The sequence below is a fragment of the Priapulus caudatus genome, unplaced genomic scaffold (assembly GCF_000485595.1).
Source record: "Priapulus caudatus unplaced genomic scaffold, Priapulus_caudatus-5.0.1 Scaffold541, whole genome shotgun sequence".
In the NCBI taxonomy this organism is placed as follows: Eukaryota; Metazoa; Priapulida; class Priapulimorpha; order Priapulimorphida; family Priapulidae; genus Priapulus; species Priapulus caudatus.
In genome coordinates this window covers 275,875-291,754 of record NW_014577602.1, presented here as the reverse complement: position 1 = coordinate 291,754, position 15,880 = coordinate 275,875, and the positions used below count along the sequence as shown (strand labels likewise).

Here is a 15,880-nt window from a genome sequence, read left to right as displayed (position 1 = left end):
TCTCTCTGTCTCGTCTCTCTCTCTCTCTCTCTCTCTCTCTCTCTCTCTCTCTCTCCCTCTCTCTCTCTCTCTCTCTCTCTCTCTCTCTCTCTCTCTCGTATCTCTCTCGCCTTTGTGTGGTGTTGTGTGTGTGTGTGTGTGTGGTGGGTGTGCGTTGCTGTGTGTGTGTGTGTGTGTGTGTGCGGCGCGTTGCGGTATCGTGTGGTTTGCGTGCCGTGCGTGCGTGGATCGAGAGAAGAGAGAGTTCGGAGAAAGAGATAGATCGACAATTGGCCCCTACAGCTAACGAAAACAAAAACAGCCGTCTTTAAACGGTCGCTTATGTACGCTCTCAAACCTCTCAAGGCCTTTTTATCACAGTAATTAATTACTATATATAAGCAACGAGAAAGAGTGTGCGCCGCGTTGCAATCGCCGCATCGTTTCTATTTGTCGCCGATCGTCTGCAAGCCGGGAAATCACCAGAGATTAATTATAATTAACGTTTGCGCCGTGGGTCACCACCGCGTGTGAATTAGTCTGCGGGCCAGTATTCTGCTTACGAGGCCAGCAGCGATGTGGCCACGGCAACCGCGGTGGAGTCAGTGGTTGATGTGGCTTCAGCTGCGCTAGATATATTGCATTTCGTGCGGAGCCTCGATGCCGTAAGAGAACTAAATAATAAAACGAGTCGGAAAAAAAATCTGGCGCGGGTATGGCCGTTGCATTTACAAATGACGGCAATCGCTGCCGGATTTCTTACAGCCACCGTCATTCAATAGCAATATGTAATGCCCAACGTTGTTGGAGCGGAGATGGGGGAAGGCGGCGAAGCGAGTGCGGGAAGAAAGAGGGAACATAGAGCACCGACGACCGAAAGCAGGATAAACAAGGACAGAGAAAGCTCGATAGAAGGGAACCGAGCAGAAAAAGATGCAAAGGGGCAGCAGACTAGAAAAAGTCAAAGAAACAAAACACGCGGAGCACGGAATGAACTGACAAGCGGCAGAGCAGCAGAGAGTGGCGTTAGCAAGAGTGGGCTAGACCAAAAGAAACAGAGACAGAGAGAGCAGAGATGACGCGGGAGAGATAGATAGATAGATAGATAGATAAGCATAGATGATAGATAGATAGATAGATAGCTGGATAGATATAGATCATGAGACAATAGATTAGATAGCATAGATAGATCAGATAGATAGATAGATAAAGATAGATAGATAGATAGATAGATATAGATATAGATAGATAGATAGATAGATAGATAGATAGATAGATAGATAGATAGATAGATAGATAGATAGATAGATAGATAGATAGATAGATAGATAGATAGATAGAGATAGAGTGAGAGAAGGGGGAAGAACTACTCAGAGCGAGAGACACAGAGAAAGAACGGATAAAAAAGATATAACAAGAGAGAGAGAGAGAGAGAGTGTGTGTGTGTGTTGGGGAGGGACGAAAGAAAAAAAATGAGAGAGAGAAATCTCGAGAGAACAGGGAGAGATATCGAGAAAGAGAGCGGGCGCGTGAGAGAGAGAGAGACCTGTAAGCTTTGTACCGGTGAGAGATCGCAGCTGTGCGCTGGTGTGGAGCCTCCGCGTTGCCTCTATACCAGATATGGCATGCCCCAGTGTGGCGGCCCGCTGACACGTGCCACTGCTATTTCTAGAGTATTTAATTACGGCCGATGCTGCTGCTGCGGTGGCGCGCTCTCCCGTGCTGGTATTCCTGGCACACAATTGATTGAACAGAGGACAACGAAGTGAAAGATAGTGAAAGATAGCGTGTGAGTTAGATGAATAGTTGTGTGAGTTCAGAGTTACACTTACAACCCCAAAATTATTACGCCATGTTTGTGAAGATGACCAGAGATGCTCCTACCAAAATCACACATTGCAAACTCGATAACAACAACAGCAATAGCAACTATTATAGTTAAAGAAAACTACCATTATACCTGAAAGTAACTTGCTAAGTGGGAACAATGTAAAACTAATTCAGGGAATGCTCGTACTTATCATTTCTATCCGATATTTTTCTCGTCTATTGGAGAACATGGCGGTTCACTCGCAATATGACATTTTTAATTACATTTTCCTCGCATGTCGAGCTTATGTAGAATAAATATACAACTGCGATTGTATAACCTTGAAGTGGAATAACACTGCACGAATGCAAAGCAAACCGATGACGATCAAAAACAACAACTACTCTTAATGTCACTGCGCCAGCAAAAAGGCACCTCACGGAGGATATTTTATGATGAAAAAACCCGCGCGCAAGCAGAAATATTTCGTCTGTTCTTCCGTCCCGGCACCTGTCATGCGGTCTTGGAACGAAGGGAGGAATGTGTGATCTATATTATATTATACTATAGCTGAGCTATTGCCATGGGTCGTCGACCGTCATACGTTCGTACGTTCACCGTTTGACCCACATGTTTGAAATTAGGTATAGTTGTTACTGCTATGCTCTCATATTGAACGTCCTATTTTGGAGCACGCCAGTCGACGTACTTTCGAGCCACGGCAATTTTTTGGCAAAAATGGGAATTGCCATCAGTCAATTCAGGTTCAACGGATTTTGCTCATTTTTGGTTTGTGAATAAATAAGGGCTAGGGGTTTTGATATTTAAAAAAAATATTATGCAAATTAGGTAGGTTTTGGCAATTATATAGCATAATATATAGACATGCAGATAACAAACAGTCTGTGGTGTCACACTCGTCTGGTTCGTTTTACAAGATTGGTATCTCCTCTTCACCCTGCCGATAAAACGTCTATATTAGAGTAAAATTATACAAAACATGTCGGAACGCAGCATAACCTATTTATTTCGAACGCCATCGCTAAGAAACATCAAAGCGTGTATAGCGCCATCTACCCTCACAAATTGTGATTCATTTTGATTTATAAATTATTATTGCGATATACAGATGGCAACCGTGTGCTACCGCCTAGAAAAACTCATATGAAGTAAACACTTTTATGCAACCAATTAACCTTTGACAAAAGTTGTGTTATGGGCAGGGAAACACCATTGTCACGTGGTATATAGCAGCTACGTAGAATAAGCGTATCCTTTCAATCTTACACGTTACACATCGGGAGCTCCGCTTTTAGGCAGTGCCTAAATCTGAATATTATAAATACGTTAAATGGCGATCATTTAGGTGTAACGCCATCACTCGCCCACATCTCAGACTTTCACATCTCGAACATTTATTTTCACATAAAAAATTACACATAATTATCAAGAGTATATAATGGGAGTTCTCCCATATATACTCTTCGTTTCAATAATGTACGTCGATGGTTGCTCAATTAAAACGGACTTCTTCTCACTCACTCATTTGTGTCCTTTTTGTGGTGAGCTACAGTGTCATTGACACTTTCATTAGTTGATGCACGCGTAGACGGACAGACCGGCACGCTTCTCTCTCTCTCTCTCTCTCTCTCTCTCTCTCTCTCTCTCTCTCCCTCTCTCTCTCTCTCTGACTCTCTCACCGTCTCATCTCCTCCCCTCTGTCACTGCCACCTCCTCTTAGACTTCCTCTCCCTTGCTTTTTCCCTATCCCTACATAAGAGGTATAGATATTTATGAGTCAGTGTGCAGCAGCTTGCGCGTGGTGTACTTGTGTGTTGCAGATGAGCATTTGACAGGCATTTACAGGTGATTATAGGCGAAATGGAGTAAAGAAACATTAAGACTTTCGTAGTAAATACATTTAGTCAGGAGCGTATAATGACAAGTATTTATCATTATACGCTCCTGATTTAGTGTTTATTTACCTTCTTTTTTTTATTGAGACTTTCCAAGTGCCTGTGGTATTTATTTTGTATATTTTGTGTTTAGTTTAGTCGTGTTTTTCGATATTATTGTTATAGTCTCTGAGAGTCAAATGTAGCTCACTCGCGTGAGAGTCAAGTACGCACACAAAAATAAATATTCTCATATTAAAATCATTTCCGCTAGTATATTCGTTATTTTCCGGGTTTCCACATTTTCCGCTTTTGCGTAATATAAATTATTAGTTATATTTGATATAATAATCATTATTATAGATCATGTGTGAGTATTACTGTAGGCTGATTCAGAAGTGATCGGTGGCGGGGTAGACACATGTACATTATGCTACTGGAATGACAAATTACATTAAATTACAGCTAGATTTATATCCCGTTAATCAATAACAGTTCATAAGCAGCATAACGACGGTAAGCGTGTTGTTTGACGAAACTATAAATAACGATTTACTCTTACCGCTTGTATATTCTTTTTAAAAATTCATTACCGACAGGTTTTTAAAAAAGCAATTTAAATACTGTGATTCCTTTTTTCTGCGTAATAAATTGAGAAGAAACCCGCAAAAAATCCACAGTGAAATGTGTGTGGCAACTGTCCAGGGCTCTACCGTCAATCAATCATGGCGCACGAGACATGACATTTCGACCCGCGTAGCTATTAATACTACTGTCTGCGATGCACTCAGACAAGGAAGCCATGGCGATGATGGGCCGACACATGCTACGACGCTAGCTCGTGCACAACACGCGCGGGATTCACCGGAAAACAATCGAAATGACGAAGACCAACAAAAATCAAACTAGTATAAAACAAACTCGTAAATAAATAAAATATTACACTGGTACTAGCATACTGGGCAATTCACAAGCCACGGATTTTAACGATTGACGATTATTTACAATTCTGTTTACACAGTTCATGACTGAATTTTTTTCGCGTACACAGATCTATATAGACCTATACGCGAGTGTGCAGTGCAATGCACTTTAGTCACATTTAGAAAACAAAATTCCTACATGTAAAATGCCTCCCTCTTCCAACACACTGCCAAAGTGCCCACAGATATAGAGATCTAATATCAGACACACATGGTTCCTTAGTCGTTTGGATCGTGAGATATGGACTATGAGAATGTAATCTTGGTTATTGAGTGCACTGAAACGCGAATTATTTGCCTAAATAGAAACATAATTTTTACATTTTGATTAGCATTCACTTCACTTTAGGTTTTCACACTAAAGTTATGCACAACATCTGGAGTAACAGAATGAACAGATAGATTTCATCAGTTATTTACATTAGTTTCTTAGTAAATGTTTAATGTGTCCCTATTTATTTGCATATAAATCCTCCATATCATACGTTGCATATCCTGTTATTATGCAGAACAAACTCCATACAGTTGCGAATGCGGGTACGCAGGCAGTCCCTATAGTAAATTCCTTTACATATATTGATTTGAGAATTAGATTGTAGATGATTATCTTATCTTTAAAAACTTACGGATCACAGCGTAATTTCTACAAATTCAAAATTTACCACTGACCTATTTCGACTAATCTCATGTAAACGAAAAAGCATGCTTACCTTAACATGGTTCTTACATGTTTACATGCTTACAAACCTCATCAATTTGTAATAAACATATCACTGATGGAATCATGAGCAACAACATTTACTCTATTAATCTTATGACATCTAATTATCTTTATAAAGCGCGCACGCGCTCGCACACATAAATACTCTTACCCAAACATACACACAAATAGACAAACAAACAAACGCAACAAATGGACGAGGACACGGATGTATACCGCTGGAAGGCTGTATATAAAACTTTCCTCATTCCCCACGCTTCTTCATTCTATACTGTCCTCCCTGCCTTCCTTATCTAATAGCCAGCCCTTGCTGCTACTACTGCTACTATTCCTGCTGCTACCGTTGCTACTGCTACTGCTACTACTTCTATTGCTGCTGCTACTGCTGCTGCTGCTGCTGCTGCTTCTGCTACTACTAAAGCTGCTGCTGCTGCTGTGATCATAGAACATAACCAAATGCTGGCTGACCTACGTCATCATCTGACAATGGTTCTAGCTCGTCTTCAGAATTCACCGCCTCCGACTCCTCGCTAGCTTGCGCGACGAGCTCATAGCGACCGTAGCGCCCTCCGTTGGCCAGCAGGTGGTGCAGGATCTCACTGGGGTGTTGTTTTCTCTTCACAATAAGATACCTAAGCAGAATACCTCTCATCATTAAGCAGGAACCTCTGTTGCAAGATGCGATTGGACATGCGTGTGTAAGCAATGAGAGGTGGGGACAGAGTGCCATACTTTACAGTGATAGATTGATAGTTGATACTTCTACATCCCGTAAAATGTAGCATTTAATGTGCATATATGGAATGTGGATAATAGAATGAGTTATACTTCTCATTTACAACGATTTCACATCTTGTATAGTGTAGAGTTTCAGTGTGTGTGTGTGCATAAGTTCATATATATGCAGAAAAAACATGATTTTACAAAGCCTCTATCGAACTTTAACACTCGAGCAATGCCAAGCACTGGGTACCTATTTCCATCCTTATTTCTGCTTTGGCTCTTCAGTCCCAACTTCTGAGCAGTCTTGTGAACCAACTCTCTCTCCTCTTTTGAGAGCTCTGAGGAAAACACAAGCTCGTTCTCCTCGTGTGAGTCCATGTACTTAGCGAGCAGCTTATTAACTCCCTTTGCTAGTGATTTGGTGCTGGAACCCGCATGGCCTAGCCCCATATGACCCTGGTATATGTCATTCACTGTTATTGGCTCCTCGATACCTGAGAACAGTAAACATATTATTACTAGAAAAATTCTATCACTGATTATTAAGAAAATTAAACTCAAATAAATATAACAATTGACATACCATTAGAGTTAACGTGCTACAAGCATAATTTCGAGCAAAAGTGATCAAATCTATACTGATGCGCATCAGTTACAGCTGTACCTTCCCTTCCTTTTTTGCCAATGCCTCCTCCAGTCCATCCCATATTCTGTAACATCTTCATGCCTATATTGTTTGCCCCCAACTGATCACTTTGCCCTGAGCCTTTCATATCTGACAGAAACACACTTGGAGTACTTGATGCATCATGAACCTGAAAAGTAAATTTGTGTTGTTATGCTGGCCTTTGCGACTACATTTGCCACAAATGCTCTTGGGGAACATTCTTGTTGAACATTGACTGCAATGTTTCAGATATGCAGGTTTTGGAATCATCTAATCACTGTCCTTATCTATCTCCTCTCATACATTACTAGCTCCAAGAAACGGTCTTTGCTAGGGTTAGAAGACCATTTCAAATTCTTGCCCATAAAAACTTGTAGTTGGCTCGGTATCCAAACATCGCCACACCTAGCGTCACATGTAATAGCTCAAACGAATCTATAAACCTCTGGCTTGCTCGCGGTAACTGGGCGCTACTTATTTATCGAGTTATGCCGTATTTTCTGAGATGAATTGGATGAAAACAACCAGACAGCCGCCGTGTCCACCATGTTCGGTGCGACTAAAATCGGCAATGGACCTGATTTGCACAGTGCGTAGGCCTAAACACAAGGCAAATACATATCTTCGCAATGATAATTATTAAGTTGTTGTAGATTGATGTTTCCTGGTTTTCAATGTTTTAATATTTATATATATACGAGTATATGATGCTTATTTATGCTCGCACCAACGCGAGTTGCAACGCTATATGGTATGTTATGTCGTTTCGGGTTTTCCGCGTTCCGATCGAAATGCATGCGCAGTGGAAACATGGCGGTTGGCGGTTAAAGTGAAATTTAGGTTCGGCTCTTGAAATTTACACTGTGCACAGCGAACTGAGGTATTAGTTTTAATAACAATGCTGGAATACTATAAGGTAAAGGTTATACTTGATACAATTTAAAACAAGGCAGAAATGCTTAGATTATTATTTTATTTGAGATATACTTAATTGTTCTGCAGTTTTTGTAGAGGTACAAGATTATCCAATGGATGGATGTCAGGCTGTGTATCACAGGCACTTGAAGCATTTCAATAAAATATAATGCTAACTAAATACGAAATCTATTTACTACCAAATTCTTACTGTTTCTATACTCTCTTTCACCTATTATTGCCGACAGTTTCCTGTAAATTCCGTCCAAATCCTACGTCCAACCATACGCTATTTAATGCTAAACTGCCTATATAGGATCGATGTTATGCTTGCCTAAGGCGCAAATCCACTTTAGGCACCTTAGGTATCACGAAGTGATGCACAGATTTCTGTGTATCATCAACTGATGCACAGATTTCTGTGTATCATCAACTGATGCACAGACTTTCCGTATATCAAGGAATGATGCAAAACCCCTAACCCTAACCCTAAGTCATAAAGTATAACCTTAGGCTTAGGTATCACGAAGTGTGTTAAGGTTAGGGTTAGGGTTAGGGTTACTGGTTAGGGTTAGGGTTAGGGTTAGGGTTAGGGTTTTTGCATCATTCCTTGATATACAGAAAGTCTGTGAATCCGTTGATGATACACAGAAATCTGTGCATCACTTTGTGATACCTAAGGTGCCTAAAGTGGATTTGCACCCTTGCCTAAATAGCAGCTATAACTTGTTTTACATGCTACTTTTCCCAACCTTAATGACTGGATGTGTTTTCCTGAGTGTATCCAAGGCGAGTTTGCATGCGACTTCCTTGGCTCCAGGCTTTGATGGACCGGTAGCTTCAGAGACGACCTTGTTTTCAATTATCAACCGACACCTATAAATAATAAATGCCACTAAAAAACAGTTATAGCTTAAATAAGATAAGCTCTTTTGTTTGAAAATGCATAACTAGGCACGTGAATTATTAGAACTACTGCCACTGCCACCTGGTGAGGAATAGAACAGACTACTCCTTACATCCATCTGTATTTTACAATTAAGACAGAAATAAACAAAATCAAAATTAACATTACAAACTATTAATTATTTTACGCATGAATTACATGCAATTTATATAAATAAGTGTGGGTAGCTTGAGAAACCTAGATATTTGAAGCCAGCTCCCCAATGATGAACTATTTTCATACTGAAGTATATTAAAATACAACTATAACCCCACTAATCATAGTAATGACACCTGGCTACCTCAAATGTCAGACAATAGAAATGCTAAGACTGTGATAATCATCTCAATGTATTTACAAGGTTCTACTGGCTCGAACATATCTATAGAATTCTGCAATTCTTTACACACAAGTTTAAACAAGTCATTTGCACATAAATTCTATGCAATTTACACATATACACGTTCATGCCACTAGCAAATAATGTCACTGTAGAAATAGTTTATGCTATTCACCTGTGGAGCGGCTCATTGCATGACCGTTTCTCTACCAGCAGCACATGATCACAATTCATCTTTAAGCGGCATGCAGTAACAGAGTTATGCAGCGTAGATACATAGTTGCTGGAGCCGTCGAGGCATTCAGGCTCTAGGACGATGATCAGACCAGGTATCTGTATTTTCTCGGAAACATGCGTCTTGCCCGTGTCATCGGAAGACTCTACTTTCGCTTCCACTTCCACCGGTTTGGGAGGTTCTACTATTACTTTTCCTGCGCACAGGTAAACGTTGCAAAGATTTAAAAACAAACTGACGTTTAGACAGTGTAGCGAGCTACACATAACAGTATTGAGTTAACCCAGTCAAGCGTGCAGTTTTATTTGTACAGAAACTACCTTTGCAGATGTTGCTACTCACTATGATTCGTCCTATTATTAAAACAAACCCCTAGCGCCATCTGTGTGTCACAACAGAAACTACTCAGACGCATAGCCGAGAACAGACGCACACACGCCACCATTGTAGTTGCAGCTCGTTACCTTTTCCGTCGAGTGCAGCTGCTACCGTTGCTTCGGGTGGCAGCGCTCGCAGTCGCAGCTCTGCAGCCTGATACGCCTTGTGTTTCGCTGTGTTCTTGTTCTTCTCGGCGTCAGAGCTCGCGAGACGAACACCATCGAGATAAACGTCTGCGCGCCACAGAGGATTCTTTGGCAAACGATCAACCTTGGAATAGACGACCTTGTGGAAGTAGGAGAACGAAAAAATCAAAATCAAACAATAATTATTCATGAAATTATTGTTTGATTTTGATTTTTTCGTTCTCCTAATTATTTATATTATTTATTTATTCTTTTTTTAACTTATTAGTAACAGTTTTGTTAGAAACCCGACCTAGAATGCTCTGTCGTTCAGAATGAAGTTGCTCGAGTTTGTCAACAGATGGCAACAGGTGACAAGAACCTGACAAGCTGCCAAAGTGACCTTATTTGGTTAGACTAAAACAACTAGATCAATTGTTGCAAGTGTCGCTGACAAGTTAAAAAATTGAAGCGGAAATGAGATTAACTCTTATATTATTGTGAAATCTGATAAACTTATTCGATGCGCTAACCTTGTGAAGGATCCGCAGCTTCGAGCAGGCCACTTCGATGCGCTCGCACGCGAACTGATCCTGTGTGCTCATGATCGCGAGCACCTTGGCGACCCGACGAAGGTTCGGCAGTTCGCAGTTCATCCACGTCTGCTGTTCATTCGGGTCGCGGTTCCTCCAGGCTGGGGGTTCGTTAGGTAACGATTCACTAAGGTCAGATGACAGTGTGCCAACCTCCTTCATTAACTTCTTGGGATAGCTGCAGGCAAATATGTTAGTAGTTATTAGAAATATGATTCATTGCACGGTATGTCTAACACATAAGAACACACATAAATAAAGAAAAATGTTGATTTTTTCCCCACACTATTCTACATGGAGATACAGGTATGTGAATCACATGCAAACCCTGGAACAATTGATCCAGGTCACCAGGTGGCTAGAACTATTGCCCGCCATCGTGCCAGTTGTTTACACTGCACTCGGCTGCTATAGCTAGCTAGCTCGGTTCGTTCGTTCAGCGGGCCCGTACGGGGCGCGTGCCGGCCGGAGCTCGGCGAGTCGCAAGGTGAGGATGCGCACGATCCCGGCTGGGGCGCGAGGCGCAGGAAATTGATCGCCATTTTTCGGAAATGCTAAAAACGTACGGCGGGCATTGACCCCTTGCCTCCCAGCGTACGGTTTGTACGCTTGTGAAAATGTTGATAATTGTGAACGACCCGTTTTTATACGGGTAAAAAGTAAGTCTTTTATACTATAGACATATGTCTTTTATACTATAGACATATGTCTTTTATACTATAGACATTTGCCAAGAAACATTGCCAAGTACACTGTACCCATTATTGCTTTGGCTCTTCAGTCCCAACTTCTGAGGAGGGTGGGGCTTTATCTCTCTCGCCTCTTTCAAGATCTCAGGGGAAAACATTAGATCGTTCTTTTCACATTTTATTTTCTTGGGAAAGAATCTCATATCGTCTTGCTCTTGTTTGACTGCACTAAGTCCTTGCGCTGCCATGGCATCCGTGGCACTGTAACCTGGTGAAAAATCTTCATGGATGGCTCTCTTGCCGAGAGACCCCTGAACGGTGGACCGGCCAGTGACAAAGGTCTTTTCACCGTACACGGATTTAATCGTGACTGTGAGTGGCTGCCTGAGTGTGCGCTGTTTTGCCTCCGACATTTGCTGACTCGACTCCGAGGTGCTGCCATCTAGATGAAATAACCAATAATATTGTTGACATGCAATGACTCGCTTTAGTGAAATGTTCCATTTTTAAGTTGTTTTTTTGTATTCTAAACACTTCAATATTCAAATATCAAAATAATAAAATCTTTGTATTTTTATTACATTAGGATAGACCAGGTCGATAGATTCGCTGGCCACTCTGTGACGAAATATTGCCTACCTTCTGCTCTCACAAAGGCTATTGTCTTGCCTCTATACTTCAAAGGTTCACCAATGTCAGCTGCCAATGAGCCAACCTCATCCATCAACGTCTTTGGATAGCTGCAACCAAAGGTTTAAGAGGTTATTAGAAGTATTATACATTGAAGGGAATGTTGGGCACACCAGTACCTTTTCTTGGGAAGTCAAGAACTGTAGAAACTTGAGAAATCAGGTACCAATAGGGACTGTAGTTGAACAAGGAGGTCCAGCTTTTGCAAGTGACACCAATATGCTTCTAATAATGACCTGTCTAGTTCTTAGAAACAGGAGATCAGTATTACAGATTGCAAACATATAATCCTATTACGTATACATCATACACATGTCCACGTTGCATGGCCCATCACAACTACCACTACCAGCTACTATAATTTCTCTGATAAACTTTCTTAGCCCATGCTTAGTTCAAATTTAGATGGTAGCCCATTTTCTTGTGGAAAAATGGATTTAGCGGGGTGGGATTTTAGACAAGGGAAATCAGTGCCTTTTTGTGGCGACGATAGAATCATGAAGTAATGTGCGTACCTACAACCCAGTTCCACAATGTTGACGTATGCTTGTGCAAGGCAGAGCAAGCGATCCTCTTCGAATCGATTACAGTATGCGAGCAGAAAGTGCCGTTTCTTCGCCCACGTTTCACTGCTTTCATGTTGTAGTCTATAGCACTCCACCCAACTGTCATCAGCCATTGTATCTGTTGTGTTAGCTTTGCTGGGAACAAAACCCCAACCAAATACCATGATTAAGATACATCTCAGCCCAATTTATTTTCAGTTTACCATTATTACCAGTTTTAACACTTTAGCTGCCTCACAGGGCCAACAGTAAGCCCATCAGTATAAAGCTTCAAATTTTACAAATTGTGATTTATGTTTTTATCGCAAACTACTACTCATTGTTTAATGAAAATGCCATAGTAGGTATCCCAGTTTTCACCATTTTACTCCACAATTTTCAGTGCATGTTTTGACTATAGTAATTAGGTCACATGATTGTTTCACGTGATACCCAAGTTCATGCCATTATGATAGTTCAAAACAGTTTTGAAAATTTGATGTAAAATATTTTTATTAGATAAAAAGCTATTAAACTTATAAGGCTATTTAAGAAGCTTATATAGTTATAGTAATAATACATAGCAAGTGTTTTATGACATAATCGTGTAGTAGCGTGTAGCACTGTAGGTAAGCAAGATTGACTTGTAGGCAAATTTCAAATCCAATGAAACAGGAAAACAAACAAAAAATGGAAAAGTTGTCATACAAAAATACGATAATTTGCTTATGGAAGCCTATTGTGCCCTAGGCTGAGGTTAGAATACCAGCAGATTATAACAAGTGCCGCGGAGCGACAGCGCTCATCTAACGTCTACTGCGGTGACTCTGTGGTGGAGTGGTGGGATTCTAGTAAACCCTGTTAGTCCCAAATGTGTTCACATACACGCCGAAACAGTGGAATGCACAGGGATGGTATCAGGAACCTTCTCAAAGGAATGTTTGTTGGGATCGTTATGAAAGTTGCCACGAGATGGCGCGTACGTTTAAGTGTCTTCAGATTAAAGATGGAAGCTCCCATCGTATGTAGTAGCAACAACTATTTGCAAGACAGAATAGGTAAGCACTCATCCATTTACCTACGCAAGCCTACAGGCTGCAATAGAGAGCTGCCACCTGTAACTAATTAACGCAGGCAAAAACTACATAGCCACCACCACATGCACTGGCAGTGGCCACTGGCAGTGGCATACGTTACATGTAAAATACTGACAGTACAGAATGCCATAGAAATTATAGGATTTAAGGAGCACAAACCTTCTTCAACCAAATTTAGCTTTTGAAATTTCACTGAGACATTGTAGCCTCGTACATCCAGGCATGTATAGATTCTACTAGCAAACCCGGCAGTCAAATTCTTTCTAACAGACAGCTAGTAAACAAATTCATGTTTAACCCTCCTCTTGAGGGTCAAAAGGTTATCCGACACTTACTCTTCGCATGTCAGCAGAAGGGACATTTCATGGTCCTTTCAATAAAGCCATAAAAATGCTAGGTCACCGCTGAAACAAAAAAGTTTTTCAATCGCTCCGTCAGACCATGTCCTCAGAAAATATCTAAAATCTGCCCTGTGCCCATTGACCTTTGACCTGTGACCTCCAATTTCGGCACAGTGATGGCTTTTCCTACCATGATGCTATACACCGACTATCACGAGCCTAGGTCGAGCCGTTTAGATTTGTGCCGCAATTCTGCATTTCCTCCCTATACCTTAAGTTAAGGAGTGAATGTTCCCCCTTCTTTTACACCTCTTGACCTTTGACCTTTGACCCCCAGCTTCGACATCCCAACTCGTTTTGACGATCCCCCCCGATGTGCCGAATATCGTGACCGTACGTCGAGCGGTTAAGATTTGTGCCCAACTGTTGACGGACGGACGGACGCACGCACGGACGGACGATCGTGCGATTCTACAAGCTGCATCTGACTATGTCAGATGAGCTAAAAATTAACATTTCTAGAGCATAATTAATTGCCTAGTACTCATAGTTGAGCTCATCGAAGCATGCGAGTCACATTGTGACTGTGTCCACAGGCACTTGAAGCGTTTCAATAAAATATATTGCTAAATAAATACGAAATCTATTTACTACCAACTTCTTAATGTTTCTATACTCTCTTTCACCTATTATTGCCGACAGTTTCCTGTAAATTTCGTCCAAATCCTATGTACAACATACTATGTGCATCCTGTGTGCCATTCCTCACGTGGCTGCACTGTGCACACTTACACTTATATATATAGCAGGTAGGAAAGCGTGCTGCCCAAATTCGCTCGACGCTCGCTGGATTTCACACGATTACAACACAAATATTCAACCATTCTACTCCATCTTTGTTTCCATTTCAAGAACAGTGTTCACTTGTTATAAAAACATACTGTCTCTGTTCGTAACCGAACTGTGTCATGCGAAATCACACAAAGACTGACGAAATTATTGCATTCGCTAACGTTGCCCAGTAAATGTAAATGGCTGTCAGAATCAGGAAACACCCACCGGCGCTCTTTGTGAACTCATTCTTGCGCCGCAACACTGCAACGTTTTTGCAACGCTCCAATGGCGAGGCTCGTACGAGAGTTGGAAAGCAGTGCGCCGCCTATAGCCCATAGACTGGTACTCGCTCCCACCTCTCGGCTTAGCTTAGTTACTCGATGGGTAATCGAGGTGGGAGCAAGTGCCAGTCTATATAGCGTGTCAGTCTTTGTGTGATTTCGCGTGACACAGCTCGGTTACGAACAGAGACAGTATGTTTTTATAACAAGTCAACACTGTTCTTGAAATGGAAACAAAGATGGAGTAGAATGGTTGAATATTTGTGTTGCAATCGTGTGAAATCCAGCGAGTGACGAGCGAATTTGGGCAGCACACTTTCCTACCTGCTATATATATAAGTGTAAGTGTGCACAGTGCAGCCGCGTGAAGAATGGCAGCCGCCGGAGTATGTTGCACATAGGATTTCGACAGAATTTACAGGAAACTGTCGGCAATAATAGTAGTCAGAGCCGACGCAGACCCCAGTAATGGGTGTGGACCTCAGTAATGGACCCAATGGACTTCCAGTAATGACTAATGGATAAACCGCACCCTCAGATTAGCAAAGCGGAGTTATAACGTCTGCATTTGCGGACTACAATAATAGGTGAAAGAGAGTATAGAAACATTAAGAATTTGGTAGTAAATAGATTTCGTATTTATTTAGCATTATATTTTATTGAAACGCTTCAAGTGCCTGTCACCTGTGTCTGTGACTGTGTCTGCCTCTGTGTGACTAAACTGGACTCTTGAGTGAGTCACACACGGACCACTCCGACCAGGTCAGGAACAGATTTAGATCATATGCATAGTTTCACTTTTGCCCCAAGTTTTGACCACGTTGTTTAGTCTTATTGAGAATCCCGAAAGAAATTACAAATACATCGCAAAAACTACGTAATTCACTCACAAACAGACAAAAATCTATGGAAAACAAGCTCCAACACTTTCATAACACGGATTATTCGCATGGGAAATCGGATGTACACAGCGCCATCTATCGGGTATTTTGTGTTCTTATCAAGTGCTATAGATTTTATATAATTATATATATTTATAGAGAGACTCGGAGAGAGATTTGTATATATCTATGATATCACCAAGGGTGAATAA

General features: G+C 41.3%; 1 protein-coding gene across 4 annotated transcripts; it reads right to left on the bottom strand.

Annotated features, from left to right (window-relative positions):
* Positions 1–3,937: 3,937 nt before the first annotated feature.
* On the bottom strand, positions 3,938–15,865 carry LOC106811458 (NF-kappa-B-repressing factor-like). Of its 4 annotated transcripts, none has more exons than XM_014815077.1 (11): positions 15,472–15,865; positions 12,205–12,390; positions 11,639–11,739; positions 11,069–11,441; positions 10,251–10,488; positions 9,679–9,877; positions 9,155–9,410; positions 8,446–8,569; positions 6,776–6,926; positions 6,362–6,605; positions 3,938–6,020 (listed from the first exon to the last, which is right to left on the bottom strand). In XM_014815077.1, exons 2-11 carry the CDS (start codon positions 12,366–12,368, stop codon positions 5,828–5,830), a joined length of 2,043 nt encoding a protein of 680 aa, XP_014670563.1. In that variant the 5' UTR covers positions 12,369–12,390; positions 15,472–15,865; the 3' UTR covers positions 3,938–5,827. The 4 variants fall into 4 exon arrangements, with proteins under 4 accessions (XP_014670563.1, XP_014670564.1, XP_014670562.1 ...); XM_014815078.1 differs by having other exon boundaries at positions 15,678–15,865; XM_014815076.1 differs by having other exon boundaries at positions 12,205–12,385; positions 15,678–15,865.
* Positions 15,866–15,880: the final 15 nt, after the last annotated feature.

What these genes read in the sequence shown, in the direction of transcription:
- LOC106811458 (XM_014815076.1), bottom strand. Translation starts at nt 15,738, where the DNA reads ATGCGAATAATCCGTGTTATGAAAGTGTTGGAGCTTGTTTTCCATAGA. An exon ending in AAGAGCCAAAGCAATAATGG is followed by an intron (nt 10,489 to 11,068) that starts GTACAGTGTACT and finishes ATTTGCCTGCAG; the next exon opens with CTATCCCAAGAAGTTAATGA. An exon ending in AGAAATAAGGATGGAAATAG is followed by an intron (nt 6,021 to 6,361) that starts GTACCCAGTGCT and finishes TATTCTGCTTAG; the next exon opens with GTATCTTATTGTGAAGAGAA.